Below are 15,508 nucleotides of genomic sequence, written 5' to 3'. Positions count from 1 at the left end.
CAGAAGGCGGGCGAGCTATGGCCGCCGCCCCGACCTGTCACGCATGCGCAGCTCCCGGGACTTGTTGCTGAAGCTCGTAACTTCGGGGTTGGGACGGGTGTTGTGGTGCGGCGCCCCGTGTGGGGACGGGACGGGAGGGAAGGGAGAAGCTGCGGTGCAGGTAAGGGAGGGCGGGGGCAGCCCTTGTCAGCTGCGCTGTGCGGGCACCGGCGGGGCAGAGGCTACTTGAGGTGCCCGCGGGGAGGGGATAGGGCTGCGGTGAGCCCTGACGGGTGGCCGGGCTGCCGGTTCCACTCCGCCCGGCCCTCCTGAGGGACCCGGCCTTTTCCCAGGGCCGCCTCCCCGCTTCCTCGTCAGTGCCCGCAGGGGACCCTCGGCGGGCTCGGGGCGGGGAGCGGGCGGCCCTGGAGGCGTCTCCTCCCTGTGGGGCGGGGGCTGCCCCCGCATGTTCGTTGCCCTGAGGCGAGCGGGGAACTGAGGGGTCGGCTCCTTGCAAGATTTCCGTGTGCCGCCCGAGAAACGGGCCTTGACACCTCCGTTTCACACCCTCTCCGGGCAGGAGACACTATCGGGGTCCCAGCCCTTTGAAAGGAGGTGGGTTCTCGTTTATGGAGCCCGCACCGGTGCTCGCCTTGCCTCGAAACGTGGCCAAGTGCCTCTTGGTTGCTGCAGCACAAATCCACCCGTGGCAGGTCTTGCCGTTCTCTTTATCTTCCTGACAGCCGGATAATAATATAAATATAGCTTAAAAATATCTTTAAAATAATCGCTTTTAAGAACTAGAAACTGTGTCTGATAAGATACGTATGTTACGTGAAACTTGGTGTGCTGTCTGTGCACTTGTGGTGAAGGTTTCGGAAGTGTGTTCAATAGTACCTTTTGTCAGCAGTTTGCATTCTTGGAAAGCAAGTATAGATTCCCGGCACGCATTGGTTTGTTTATATGTTTCCCTGTGATGAAACGTGTCAGTTGGGACAGAATTTCTTTCCCACCATGTCACACAGTCCAGTCTTTAGTAAAAGCTGGTTTGGAAGGAGTATTCTCCACGCTGATTTCCTGCTGTTTAAAGGGAGAACTTGCAGTTATAAATAATCTTGGTTTGGTTTTGTTTTCAGCATCCAGAATAGTGCTCCCATCAGACACGTGTGTTCCTCTTACAAAGGCATGGTATCCCAAAAGCAGTGTCCCTGGACCTGTGTGGATGAGTGCCTTATTTGCTTTCAAAGGGTATTTTTTTGGAGTATGCTTTTTTCATGAATTTGTCAGTCAGAAGGGTGTTATGTATGAAACATGCTTTTGTCCAGACTACATTGAAGCCATCAGGCTAGTAAGATACAAGAAAAGAAATGCTTGAAGTGGAAAGCCCCAAAATAAGTGAGCAATTGCCTGCGCTGATAAAAAAAGTTTGTATCAGCAGCCAAATCTTGTTCATTCTTTTATGTTACCGCATTATCTGAGCAGGTCAGTTGACTTAAAATGAGGTAGATGGCTGTTCTCTTTAGAAATATTCTTTGTTCTTTCTTGTTTGTGGTGCACTGTGCACTTCTTTCAGTTGAATACCATTAACAAAGGAAAATCACACAGTATCCTAACAGCAGAGATGAATGTTTGTGTAGTAGTTCTTTCCTGTGGGATTAGTAGGAAATTAGTTAATAATCTCAAGGTCTTGACATTTTTTTAATACAACGTTCACAAGCTGGTGTATTCAACACATGCTCATCAACTAGGAGTAAAATCTTCAACTTGCCACTGTTGGAATATCTGATGTCCCATGTTACTCCTAAAATCGGAACCCAGGCAGGGATAAGTAGTTTGATACTAGAGCTCAGAAGACAGAGAATTTAGTTTGTGTAGGTCTTTAGTCATCTTCCTCAAGTGTGTGTACAGAACATGGTTGGTTGGATGCCTGGAACTCACACTGGGCACTGCTAGTAACTGGGGCTGTCAGGTATTGTGTAATATTTTACAGGTGAAGGGGAAAGTTTGTCAAATATAACTTCTTTTCCAAAGTAGCTTCCTGGTTGAATCTTTCTGCTCTTTTTATACTTGCAGTATTAGTATATCTCACAAATACCAGGCAGGCTTTTCACATGGTTGTTTCTCTTTTCTGTTTTTTTTTTTAAAGGAAACACAAAATGAACCCTTTCTTTTTCCTGGGTTTTGGACATTCTCATCTAGTCTACTTCTGGAATAGAAGTCTACCTTTCAACTCAACAAATGAGACATACTGCTATAGCACTGCCCAGGGCAGCACAGTGCTCCAAGGCGTAACTTTTGGTGGAATCCCAACTGTACTGCTGCTTGATGTAACCTTCTTTTTTGTAAGTCCAGTTTCTGTTTCTTGTATTGAAAATATCTGTGGCCTTCTCAAAAGTGAAGTTCTTCAGAATTCTCTTATTTATCAGGAAATTTGTTTCTGAGGATCTTCAACATAAGAAATGTGCTAGGGCCATCCTGGGAGCATCAAAACACTTTAACAAGCATTGATAAAGGATCCCATATACGTGGGATGGCTGTGTCACTGGATGTTCAGTGTGTAGATGTAGAGAGAGGGCCTGTATGTGGATTTATGGTAAGCTTTATAGTGGTAGCTCAAAGTCCTATGTTTTGTCTTAACTGCAGCAACATTTTTTCCTTACTCTGGGTTTAAGTAGTAGGTACCTCTTCAGGAAGGGAACATCATTAATAACTTGATTGGTTTTCCAAAGGGAATACTATATGGAAAATTGGTCATTTCACAGACTTTTTAAACATTAGATTTTATGAAGCTGTTAAGGAAATAATGTTCTGATCAGCTCAGTCCTGACAAAAGGAGGATTAGTTGCTGCTCTGGAGGCTTCAGGACAGGCCTGAGACTCCAATAAAACTTAGTTATTTCTGTGATCTATATGGTCTTAAGCCACATGAAAAAGCTGTAGACCTCCAAACTGGCCTGATAAGTGAGGTTTGTGGTAGTAAAATGAGACTGAAGGGATGACATAGTTCCTGAGTTCTAGAAAGCCTCTGTGGAGAAACAAAAACCTACCTGTTTAAGATCTGAGCTGATAGTTCTGTGGGAATGTAGAGTATGTTCCTAACAGTCATGGAGTAGCATTAAGTGTTACTGATCTGGTGTATGCAGCATGCTACCATAAACCCATTTTTGGAGGATGTGCAATGTTTACTGCTGTTTGTGACTGATGGCACAACATTTGGTAAGATTTAGTTGGAGTGCTTGGGACAACTTTAATTTTTAAGCTGTGGTTGGTTTTTAAGATACTGAGTCTCTGCTTTTGAGTTCCTTGCTGTTGAACTCTCCTATCAAGCAGCATTATGTAGTTAGATGCAGTGTAGAAGGCTTCTCTCTTCTTCAAGTGCCAAATACTGCAATTTATTGAGCAACTCCTGTATTCCTGTTTTCATGACATGTTTACTGCAGATCCCCTCAGTAACTGTCAGTTGATGGGTTTCTGAATATTATTTCTAGGCTGGCTTCCTACGGAAGTGAAGTTTATATATTATGTTCTCTTCCCATTTTTGCCTGTCAGTTCCTCCTCATAACCATAAATCATGTTATGCAATTTCAACCAAAGTTGTCAGAGGCTTTCCTGCTTACATTAAGCTTAATGGCAAGTTGAAGAAGGAAGATTTAAATTAATAACCCTTGTTGGGGCGAAGGCTTTTATAAGAAGATTATATTTATTGTGAAATGTGTAAATTAGCTGTGTAATCCTGACACATAGATAATCTTGACGCATATCCCAGCTGGCTAGTTGGTGTTTGCATAGATCCAGGTAAGTTACACCACTTTCTAGCCAAACAGGTATGGGATGTAGGAGGGGCTGGAAGGTGAAGGCATATGATGCATATGCATAGAAAACAGGCCTTGTTACTTCTGTTTCATTGCCTCAGTGTACAAAGCAACTTATTTTTAAAGAAAGAAATGCATCTGTGAAATACAGTGTTTGGTTTATTGTCATCTTTTAAAAAGTAAAAATACAGGGGGAGATAAAAAAATACATTGCAGAAATCAAATACAAGTTTCTGGGGTTTATGAGTTGTAATAATACATTACTTTTTTAGGGATAAAAATAAGTCACATACTTGAGAAAGTAGCTGAACCCGCTGCAGCCTGTTTACATCACTGTCTTCCATCATAGTTCTGGTCATTAAGTCGTGAATGTGTAAAGGTGTATTTATGAAAGTTCTGATTTCCCCTCAAGTGCTGCTTGCTTCTTTTCCTGTCACCAACCTTCATACACTTGCAGTTCAGAAGTACTTTTCCATGCAGTTCTCCTCTATAAATTAAAAGAGGAAGACAGGTGTTCTCATCCTTTGGTCCCAGTGTTCTTTGTGGCATGGCCACCATTGGGTTGGTTAGCATATGACAATTGGTTTAGGAGCCAGGACAGCATTTTTTGACGGTTCCTACACACCTAAAAAATTATTATGAAGTGGAAAAATCAATATTCAAAGATTCTTATTTTTCTTTTCTAGGTTTTAATATTACTGTTTTCTGTTATAAGAAAGAGATTCTGGGACTACGGTCGTGTTGCTCTGGTGTCAGAAGCTGAAAGGTAAAAAAGATAGGCAGTCAGACTGATTTGTTGAAACTGGGGAATGTGTAACTAAGTACAGTAAATATGGCTTAAATGAAGTGCATTTGTATCAGATATGGTTGGAACCACATGCACGTATTTGTTAAAAATGTCCTTGTGCTGCTTTGTGTGAAATAGGCCCCACTCAAAGTTACTCTTTGTGGTTTCAGTAATAGAGTTGTGTGTTTGGCATCATCATAAATTTCGTTTTACAGTTGTGGGTTGAGGAAGTGGAGGTAAGAAAACAGGCTGCTTGTCTGCTAACATGTCACATACCCACACATTGATGTCTTAAAGGTGTTTCTGTGATAGAAGGATATTGACTATTTTGTTTATCTTGGCTCAAGCCCAGTGTCTTTCCAGAGCTCCCTGCAGCCTCTGCTATTTTTTAAATAAAGAAATGTATCATTGCAGGTTTCTGGAATTCTTTGCTGATTTTCAGTATTACTGTAAATAAGCTTTTGATTATTTATTTTTAAATGTTATTTTTGCAGGATGATGTCTTAGGGTGTTTAAAAGCTAGCTGTCTGTTTATGAAGTGGGTGAACTTTAACAGCAAGCCTCTTCCTGGTATTAGTCGTGTAACTAAGTTGTAAATTCACAACTAAGCATCAGGAAAAAACTCAAAATGTGGTTTTAGGTGTAATCTATTACAGCTGTGAAATGAAGATGGTGGGGATTAAAAAGGAATGGCAACTGAGATGGCTTCAATCCAGGTAGCTCAGTCAGGAAGAATGAAGATGCTCTGGTATAGGCTTCCATGTAGTCTGTAAAGGCCTGCATGGGACAAACAGATCCTTGAGCAGTCAGGCATCCAGGAGCCTATGTTACTGTCCCTGCTGGTCTGTGATTTGAGCCACTAGGTCAAAACTATCACAGATACACCTATGAATACACTCCATTTTAACATGTATCATCCTGTAATTATGGGCACATCACCATTGCAACATTTCTAGTTAGCAACAACTGAAAACAGATACTCTGCTGTTTTTGAGGGCTACAGAGTCTAGCCTTGCTGCAGGACTTGGTTTTATGTGAGGAAGTGGCTTGGCAGGTAAGTGATTTAATTGTGTGGGGAAATTCCAAGCAGTGGCTGTAAGATGAAGGAAGAAAGGTGGAAGGAAAAGAGGTGATGTCTTTTAATGAGGGATATCTGAACAGGAAGCTAGCTTGCAAATCTGATCCTTGCCAGGCTTCCAAACCCATGTTACGTTCCTCTATGTTACTGTGGTTTTAATAGCCCAATAAAACATTATTTTCTCTCTAGCTCAATTATACACTCTCACATCAGGAGCTCGCATCCTCCCTTTTCAAGATCAGACATAGCACATATTTCTGTAATTAAGCATATGCTGCAAGGTGAAAACCATAGTTGTGAAATACAGTGAAAAAGTGTTTTTGTAGTTACTTCGGAATTGTTAAAGTTGAAATAATTCTGTGGAATTCCATCATCTGTTATTAAAGATAGTTAAAGGCAGCATTTAATATATTTTAGTGAATCAAGATACAACAGATTGTCAACATCTTCATCAGTACCTGAAGATCTTGAATACGATAAAGTAAGTATTATAGAATTTTGATACATTTTTTCAAATGTAAGCTGTTTAATGGAATCTGTTGTAATTTGCTGTTCCAGCTAGCCCAATGAACTAGTCATTAAACTGGAAGGCCATCTATATGCAAAAATAAATAGTGCATTGTTTACTGTGTTTTTACAGGACCCTATGTAATTTATTTCTGTTTCCTGACAGACTATTCCTATATCATAAACTGGTGTCTTACCTCATGGTTTTTAAGTATCTTTATTATTATGATTATTATTTCGAAGGATATCTAGTAAATATTTTGTACTTAACAGCTCAATGTTACATTATTGCAAATAATACCCAGCTGGTCTTTATAATACATTGTTTTCCTCACAATGCTGAGGAAACTGGATTGCAAATGTCAGGCCAGTAATAGTGCCATGTACTCTTAATATTAAGGCTGGTTTGGAGTGGAAGATAGTTTTGTGGCCAGACTTTTAATTGGTTCCTTCCTTGGTCTCTCTGGAGTCTTTGAATTCATGTACCTCTATCATTTTGTGTTGCAGCTTCAGAGTGAGCCATGCAAGTGTTGTGCAATTGTGGCAGCCTATGTTTTAACCTTTTATATATTCATCGACTTAATATCTAGCTTTGCAACTAAATAACTGTGTGAGCATCAAAAGCACACTAGCGTTTGATCAGGATTGCTCTGCTGTTTGTGTAGTTTTCTTCATCTTTTGAAAAACCCTAAAGCAACTTTGTCACTGAAGCTATTGAATAAAAATGTCTCTTTACTTGGCTCCTATTAGCTTGAAAGAAGAGGTCTTTTGAGAGAGAAGGTTTTGGGTGTTCTTTGAGCTGTACTGGAACGTTCAGTGAGTTGTGATCTCTGCTGCACAGTTTCAGAGGAGGATTTATAAATGTATATACGAAGCTTTTCTGCTAATGTCATCACAGTGTTGTTTCTAACTGCTATTTAATTCATTAACTTGTATTAGACTTTCATGGAGTTTATCCTTAAAATTGGAGAGTATCTGGAAATGGTTTTGGAAAAGATAGTCACCTTTCCTGCTCTAAAACAATCCATTAAAAATAAATCTTTAGAAGCCTCATCTTGACTTCCATTCACTGGGATTTGGGCATGCTTGTATAAATTTAAGAAGCCCAAGTGACAAACACGTAAGTAATGAGAGAAAGAACAACAAACAAAACAACAACCCTTAAATATTCTCTGAAAACAGACATATGAAGTACCCTGTGAAAAATACGTAGACTATTAGGTATTTTTTCTATATATGTCTAAATGATGACTTTGGAGCAACTGACTGCCAGGTTTTTAGCTAAGAGGTTGGCTTAATGGCAACACTTCTCTTAATTGTGTAGAGACTATGTTTTTTTGTATGTTAGTTCCTAAAAACTTCCTTCTTAATTTACAGGGGTTTTGTTCTTGGATGACAGCTGCTTTTCGGATGCAGTAAGTATATGAAACAGAAATAGTGAGCTGTCCTGGGCTTTGCTCTTTTTAATTAGAAAAGGGGGGTTGCATTCAAAAATGGTTTGGGGTGGATTTTTTTTTAGTAGATAAGATTTAATGCAAACAGTGATACAGGTGCCTCTGGTGGGCTGGCAAAAGAATATAAAAAACACAGCTAATGGGAATACTTCTTCAGGATGCAGTTATCCTCCTGGCAGCCCAAGGACTTCCTGATCTTGTGACAGTGTGTGAATCTATGGCATTTATATGGATTCTGAGCTAATAACTAGGCTCTAGGCTTTCACTCTTCAAAGAGTACTGTGTGGGTGTTCCCCTGTTTGAAGCCAGCAGGGCCTCAGGCAGCAAGTGGGGTTTCCCTGCAAGGATTTCTGTGGAGAATAGGTGGTTTAGTTGAGGCTGGAAGTGACTGACGAGGAAAAACCCATCCCACTGTTTCCCAGAAACTGAGCATTAGGCATGTAATGTTCTTTCTTTACATCTCTTAGGGTTTAGTAAATCATGATTTTAAAAAATCAGTTTCCAGCTTGGGTACATTGGAACAAGAAGGAGTGGAGATTGAGGCTTTCTCCATTTTTGCTAGTTCAGTTCCTTCCTTTTCCAAGAATTCCTACTTTAATGATCTGTCCTGCTGAAAAAGGGTAGACGATGAGAGTTCATTCTGAAGCCTGTTCATATCTTCTGTTAATTGGATGTTATAAGAGTAGGGTGATTGTATAGTAATTTTCCTCATGGGGAGCCTTTATGGAGATGAATGAACACCCATCACAGTGTGATCTTAAATTCTGAGAGCTAGATGTTCAACCTTGTGACTGTCATAAAGCAAGAGGTCACAGCAAATTACTTTGTTCTCTTTCAGGCTGATAAAAAAGACCTTGGATTTTTATTTGTTTTTCAGATTACTTGTTTCCGTCTTCAGTTTCCCCATGTTAATTTTTGGGTGGTGATACTGCACAAGGAAAAAAAACACTTTTGGAAGTTAAATTTTTATGTGGAAGAACACAACCATGTTGAAAACTGATAGGGATTGATGGAGATGTCACTGGGTAGACTAAGAAAGTAGTATATATTCAGAAACCATCCCCTAGAACCTTAAAGATACCAAGTAGACTGATCATGTACTTTTCTGTCTATGATGCAGTGATGATGAGATCCATGAGAGATGTGGTGAAGATGCCATACATTACCTTGCCTTCCAGCGGCACATCATCTGTTTGTTGATTGCTGTCAGCATTTTGTCTGTGTGTGTTATATTACCTGTCAACCTGTCGGGTGATCTACTTGGTAAGAAGTTTTATTTTGTATTCTGAAAAGAATTTTGTGGTTTATACAATGGTAAAAGCTTTTAGATGGCAAACCACATGCAGACATGGACAGCTAGACCTAGAAGGCTCAAGTCAGGGTTAACTTTACCTGTGCGCTCTTTAACTGGTGTTTATCTAGGCACTCCTTAGGATTTTTATTGGTGGTGATGATTGCCAGTGGAAACTGACTTCACAGCTGAGAAATCTTTTTCTGGTGTCCAGTCTGAATCTCTTGCTGCAACTTAAGATCATTATTTTTTGACCTGTCACTGGGGAGAATAGATTATTCATTTCCTCTTTGAATGTCCTTTAAACTGCTTAAGGATTATGAAGTCATCATCTTTTTGATAAATCAGACCAGTTAATTTGGTCATTAATGAGAAATACTTTCCATTTGGCTGCTTGTAAGATCAATAAAATAATCATCCATCCTGTGAAGTTTTATAAATCTAGCTAGGCTGTCTCCTGTTGTTCCTTTCTGTCTTGGTTTGCAGCCCAAAACTGGATAAATCTTCTTGCTGAGACTGTGTTTGTGCTGACTAGACAAAGATTTATTTCCTGTTTCTTGCCATCTAGTCCTGGTTACGTCTGCAAATGTGACACCTCTTTGCACTATAAACTCACAACAAATACAATGTATATGTCCTCTAGTCTGCCATTCAGGTTGCTAATGAGAATACTGGTGGACAGAATGCTGTTAAAGTCTGTTAAACATTCTTCCATAATTTTTTTTTTATAATGAGCTCTTACAAGTCCATTAAGATGGCTTTGGTATGAATCTGCTTATTTTGACTGTCTTGTCAAGATGATGTTGGCAGAGTTGTTCATAATTAATCATCTTGGTGAATAGTGATACAAAGAAAAAGCACTAATTCATTTGGTTTCCCCAGGGGTTCTCAAACAGAGTGCTTACCTGTGTTGTTTGTTGTTATACCACAACAGTTGCATCTTATTTTTTGTACTGATCTTGCTGACCTTTGTCTCTATAATTTACTCTCTTCTATTGTCCTTAATAATGTGTCTCAGTTCTTGTTTTCGGTTTACTTCTACCTGTGTTTTAAAGAGCTTTGTGACTTAGCCCTCATCTGTAATGGAATATTTAGTACCTGTGCCTTTAATACACTTTCTTTGTGGAACTGCCATCTCTGACTTCCTTTTTATAAGCTCTTTCTTATCAATTTCCTGTTTATATTGAGATCTGCTTTCTTAAAGACTGTTGCCGAGTTGGTTTGGTTTTGGTTTTTTTTTTCTTTTTTGAATTTTATTTCTCTTTTTGTTCTTTCAAAGAACACTTTATCACTTCACAGTCACTTCTCCTTCCCTGCTTTACATCTTTGTGTTGTCAGCCTAGTTGTAGAGGATCGAATGCAACACAGCTCTAGCCCTGGTTGCTGTCTTATGTCATTTGTAAAGAGGGAAATGCCAGTGCCCTCAAAGAACTTACAGGATGTAGTTCTCTTCTGGTTTAGTTTCTGCCTGTACGTTTACACCAAAATAGATTTTGTAATACACATAAATTTGTGTGCACTGTCCTTCTCTAACTACAATTTGTAAAAGTTGTATTTTGGATACCAGTAGATGCTCTCTGTTAATTCAAATGGCAGAGCATGTCTGGCCTTCTAAAGCAGGATAATACAGCCTCTCTTTTCCTGCATTAACTTTTATGATGGTAGGAAATACAGCTGAAAATCAAAGATGAAGTTTTAGTATTTCTCCCCTTCTTCCTCCCCTTCCACCATATGTTGATTTTGTGCATTTGCAGTTTCTTTCTGTTGTGATGACTTGCAATGTGGCTCAACAGACTGTGCTAAAAGACTGTTTGGTTTTCCAGATACACTTAGCTCTTTTTCCTTTGTGAACATGTACTCAGTTTCCACTCATGTTATCATTTTCTTTAAATACTTGACAGTCTAGAGAAACAATGTCATATCAGCTCTTTCCTCCTTGACCTTAGTAAGGTTATCAGTGCCATTTTGTCAACACTGAATTAATGCAATATAAAAACCTGAGATAAGAAATCAGTCAAGATGAAATAAAAATGTGAAGGAAATATGTTCAAGTCCCGGAGTAGTGTTGCTAATGGGCATCAACGGAGATCGGAGAGAGAAAGGGAGACCCTGAAAAGGTGTAGCATTTAGGCTTTTAAAATAAACTAATCTTTCTCTTGATGAGTTGAATGTGGTATAATCCTGGGGCTTTTTTCCCAACTTTAAAGCGCAATACAGGAAACCAGCATTGGTTATGATTCCGCATCTTTTTAATAATGAATATGCTCAGCGTTAAAAAGAAGCATATCAATATTTTTAAGAAAATAGAATAAAAGCTGCCTTTCTAATTTTAATGTGAATGTTGCACCAGTTAATTATGCTGCTTATTTTTGTCCTTCTTAGATAAAGATCCCTATAGTTTTGGAAGAACAACTATAGTAAACTTGCAAACTGGGTGAGTAGATCTTTCAGAGTACCTTTATGCTTATGTGTGTTTCCTGCCATAGTCTCTAGCACATGAATTGATGCTTGCAGCATGGCTTATGGGGTAGAATTTACTTATTCACGCTTCATCAACTGAAACTGGGGATACGTTCTGCTTCAGGCTATGCAGTTACAGTGCTGATAAGAAATCTAGAGGCTTGGCTCCTTCTTTCTCAGCTCTTACTTCTTACACCACATGTTTTTTTTGGCTCATGACTGCACATCTAGAAATTTCAGAAATTTCCACATTAAAAGAAACCATACTTGAGAAGGAAAATTGGAAAATAAGGCTGACAGCTTTACTAGAATGTGTAACTCAGATGATTTCAATTCCCATATATTAGATTTATGCATGTGCATCTCTCTCCCATCTGAGATCACAATTAAAATTACTTATATGTGTTTTAAAACAGTCTTTAAAATAGTTGAAGTACAAAGCTGTACATTTTTTCTCTTTTATTACTTTGATCACATCTATCCATGACCCTATTTCTCACAGAGTTTCTGCCAATGCACTTTGGGGCTTTTTTAACCGTGTTACAAAGCCTAGTAACTGATGGAGACTTCTTGCTTGGTTGGGTTATTTATCTGTAAAACAGGTTCCTGTATTTTAGGTTATTTGTAATTCTTAATGCTCCTTGCAAAATTGAAGAGGTGTTTGCAGAACAGAACTCCTGCAAGCTCTGAGGAAGGAGCTGTCAGAGAAGCAGAATTTACTCCCTGCATTAGGCTGTTATCAATTGGAGTAAGGATTGTATTCAAGGAGAGTTCAGTTCTGCACTCAGCACAGTAAATAATAAGGCCAATAGAAAACATTTTGGTAATTGACATGGTGTGGGCTATTGGTCATCTGAAGAACAAGGCACAAGGCAAATGCTGCCTGAAAATGTCCATGTCACAGAATTCTCTGTAAGCCTGTTACCCATACAATTTTATGATAAGCCAGTAACCCGAATGACTGTCCAGTGCCTCTGCATAGGAGTAACTGGCTACCAGTAACTAACTTTATTTTTGTGTTCAGTGAGAGGCTCTGATCTGCTTAGCATTTTGATGGCTACTTGTATCAGTTGGACAGTTAGTTCTTCCTAATTTTCATATTCATAATGTTTTGTCCAACAGTAATAATCTTCTTTGGCTGCACACGGTTTTTGCTGTTGTTTACCTGATTCTGACTGTTGTCTTCATGAGACATCACATGAAGTATGTCACCTATAAAGAAGAAAACATAGTAAGTTTCTCTGTTGGGGTGGAAAAAAAATCATACAGCATGTTTGCAAGTGGGTAATGCTAAACCCCCAAATTGCTAACATGCCTCCTGCTTGCTAGAATGTGATGTAACTGTGAAGAAACTCACTGAAAGCAAAGCTCCACTGAGTGAATTAATTGTGAAAATAAGTGGAGAGAAGGGGGTTGAGGAGGGATTTGTGAAATTTTGGTGTACCCTATTGCCAGAGTAGAAGGTGAACCTGGTGCTGTCTTGAATAGATGCAGCTCCCATCAAAATCAAAATTTCCTACCTTTTTTCCCCTCTACAACACACCTGCTTGTGCTGTGTCACTGCTGCCTTTGTATGCTTGTGGTTTCTTTAAATTGGAATTGGAATTGCAATTTCTCCTGCAGGTTAAGTGCACATTGTTTATAACTGGTCTTCCAAAAGATGCAAAAGAAGAGACGGTACATGGCCATTTCACGTAAGTTCATAGAATCCCAGACTGGTTTGGGTTGGAAAGGACCTTAAAGCTCATCCAGTTCCACCCCCCTGCCACAGACAGGGACACCTTCCACTAGAGCAGGTTGCTCTAAGCCCCATCCAGCCTGGCCTTGAACACTGCCAGGGATGGGGCAGCCACAGCTTCTCTGGGCACCCTGTGCCAGCGTCTCAGCATCCTCAGGGAAGAATTTCTGCCTAACGTTTAATCTAAATCTCCCCTCTGTCAGGTTAAAGCCATTCCCCCTTGTCCTGTGACTATATGCCCATATAGAAAGTCCGTACTTGAGTAGAATCATTAGGAATAAGAGATTTAAAATTGTCCTACTAGTTTTGTCTGCCCATGCAGAAACGGTTTTTTGACCATTGGCACGTTTAAAATTCATACTGTATTATCAGTCTTCTAAAAGCATGTCTTGTAATCTTTTCTCAATTCTGTCTAAGGAATATTTCAATAGTTAGCTGATCTTAAAATGAGAATCTGAGGAAGTGTCTTGTGTATCCATGCTTTCCATCCAGGCTCCCACACAGCCTTTACTTGGGAATAATGCTGCACATCTCACATTAATTTTTAGCAACTGTCTCTTTGGAAGTCTCCCCTGTATGATACCTCCTTCAGAAATGAAATGACTGAGATATTGGTTAGACATCAGTGATGCTCTTTGGAACAGTTTCTTCATTGTACTTTCTTATATTTCTCCTGTACTGCTTCCTTTTCAGGGCTGCCTACCCAACTTGTACTGTGCTGGAGGTGCAGCTGTGCTACGATGTAGCCAAGCTTATCCATCTATTCAAAAAAAGGTATTTGTTTCTGTAAGCTACACAAGTTCAGCATAATTTCATGAATGCTTTGCCAGTCCTTAATCAACATATACCACTAGTGCTAAGCTTGCACACACTAGAAATGAATTCTGCTCTCCAAGTCCTAGTCTGTACTTCAGTTAGATTCAGCTCTGTTTTAAAGTGAGTTGTGGTGTTCAGTTTCTTGTGTGATACATTGTGTGTTGCGTAAGATAAGCTTTGACTTGCTGACTTTGTTTATGTGTGTATTTATTGTCAGGCAGTGCAAAGTGGAAAACTCAACTATTGAATTAATAACTCAGGGGCTCTGCTTCTTTGGAAGAGATGCTGGTCACAGGAGGGAAGAGTGTTAACTTTTGGGCTATACAAGAATAGCATTGGTCAGGATTTTTTTTTCTGGAGCCTCACCACAAATGTTGGCTGTATAATGCTATTAGACTTGAAAATAGATTATTCTAAGTAGTCAAATTAAGGTGTATGTGAATATCTTTGGTGATTGATTAATTTGCTATCAGTCCTTGACATTACTTTCTCTCTTGGGGATTATAATCTTCTTAAGGTTGATGTTGATACTGTTTTCCTGTAAAATGTTATGAATGTTTTTTCTGTCCAGAAAACAGGCAGAAAAAAGCCTGACTTACTATGAACATCTGCATCAGAAGTATGGCAAACGGGTCCAGATCAACCCTAAGCCATGTGGTCAGTTCTGCTGCTGTGAAATTAGAGGATGTGAAAGGGTAAGATCATGTTCGTTTTTAGTTATGGCTGGGTAGATTGTTAGAAGAGTAGAGAGCAGGTTTTGTGTGATGTCTTGTTGAGCTTCAGAAAATTCTTTATTCAGTTGTTGCAGATGGCTTGTCCTTCAAGTTCTTGCATTGTACAGAAAAGGAATCCCCCCCCCCCAGTTTTGAAATGTAATCTTAGTGTAAAAATTGAAGTACAAGAAAAACTTCCTGTTTGTCTTCTCGTTGTGACGTGATTTGTAATTTGTGGAAGAATCACAGAATGGTTTGGGTTGGAAGAAACTTTAAAGTTCATCCAGTTCCTACCCCTTGCTATGGGGGACACCTTCCACTAGACCAGGTTACTCCAGCCCCATGCAACCTGGCCTTGAACACTGCCAGGGATGGGGCAGCAACAGCTTCTCGGGGCACCCTGTGCCAGTGCCTCAGCACCCTCATAGTAAAGAACTTCTGCCTAAGATTTCATCTCAGTCTCCCCTCTGGCAGGTTAAAGCCATTCCCCCTTGTGCTGTCCTTCTCCACATTTCCTGTAGGCCTCCTTTAGGCGCTGGAAGACACTCTAAGGTCTCCTCTTAAGGAGCTTTCTCTTCTCCAGGCTGCAGAAGCCCAGCTTTCTCAGCCTGTCTCCATAGCAGAGCTGCTCCAGCATTCATTGCATGTTTGTGTCCCTCCTCTGTTCTCATGCCAACAGCTCCACATCCCTCTTGTGTTGGGGTCCTCAGGGCTGGATGCAGGACTGCAAGGGGGGGGTCTCACAAGAGCGCAGTAGAGGGGCAGAATCACCTCCCTTGACCTGCTGCTCATGCTCCTTTTGATGCAGCCAAGGACGCGGTTGACTTTCTGAGCTTTAGGCACACATTGCTGTGTCATGTTGAGCTTCTTGTCA

General features: G+C 40.1%; 1 protein-coding gene across 1 annotated transcript in view; it reads left to right on the top strand.

The window, feature by feature from the left end:
• The first annotated feature begins 2,125 nt into the window (after window positions 1–2,125).
• TMEM63A (transmembrane protein 63A) overlaps window positions 2,126–15,508 on the top strand; it is a 29,044-nt gene continuing 15,661 nt past the window's right edge. The window contains exons 1-10 of the mRNA XM_057398838.1: window positions 2,126–2,321; window positions 4,477–4,556; window positions 6,073–6,136; window positions 7,540–7,577; window positions 8,737–8,879; window positions 11,290–11,341; window positions 12,490–12,598; window positions 12,991–13,061; window positions 13,799–13,879; window positions 14,493–14,616. Of these exons, the coding sequence (XP_057254821.1) occupies window positions 2,136–2,321; window positions 4,477–4,556; window positions 6,073–6,136; window positions 7,540–7,577; window positions 8,737–8,879; window positions 11,290–11,341; window positions 12,490–12,598; window positions 12,991–13,061; window positions 13,799–13,879; window positions 14,493–14,616 (948 nt within the window). The 5' untranslated portion in view covers window positions 2,126–2,135. The remainder of the gene's footprint in view (window positions 2,322–4,476; window positions 4,557–6,072; window positions 6,137–7,539; window positions 7,578–8,736; window positions 8,880–11,289; window positions 11,342–12,489; window positions 12,599–12,990; window positions 13,062–13,798; window positions 13,880–14,492; window positions 14,617–15,508) is intronic.

Source organism: Pezoporus wallicus, unplaced genomic scaffold, assembly GCF_028554395.1.
Source record: "Pezoporus wallicus isolate ANWC-B61680 ecotype Strahan unplaced genomic scaffold, APGP_CSIRO_Pwel_v1 contig_5231, whole genome shotgun sequence".
Taxonomy (NCBI): Eukaryota; Metazoa; Chordata; class Aves; order Psittaciformes; family Psittacidae; genus Pezoporus; species Pezoporus wallicus.
Note: the sequence above shows the minus strand (reverse complement) of the source record. Positions and strands in the feature narration are given on the sequence as shown.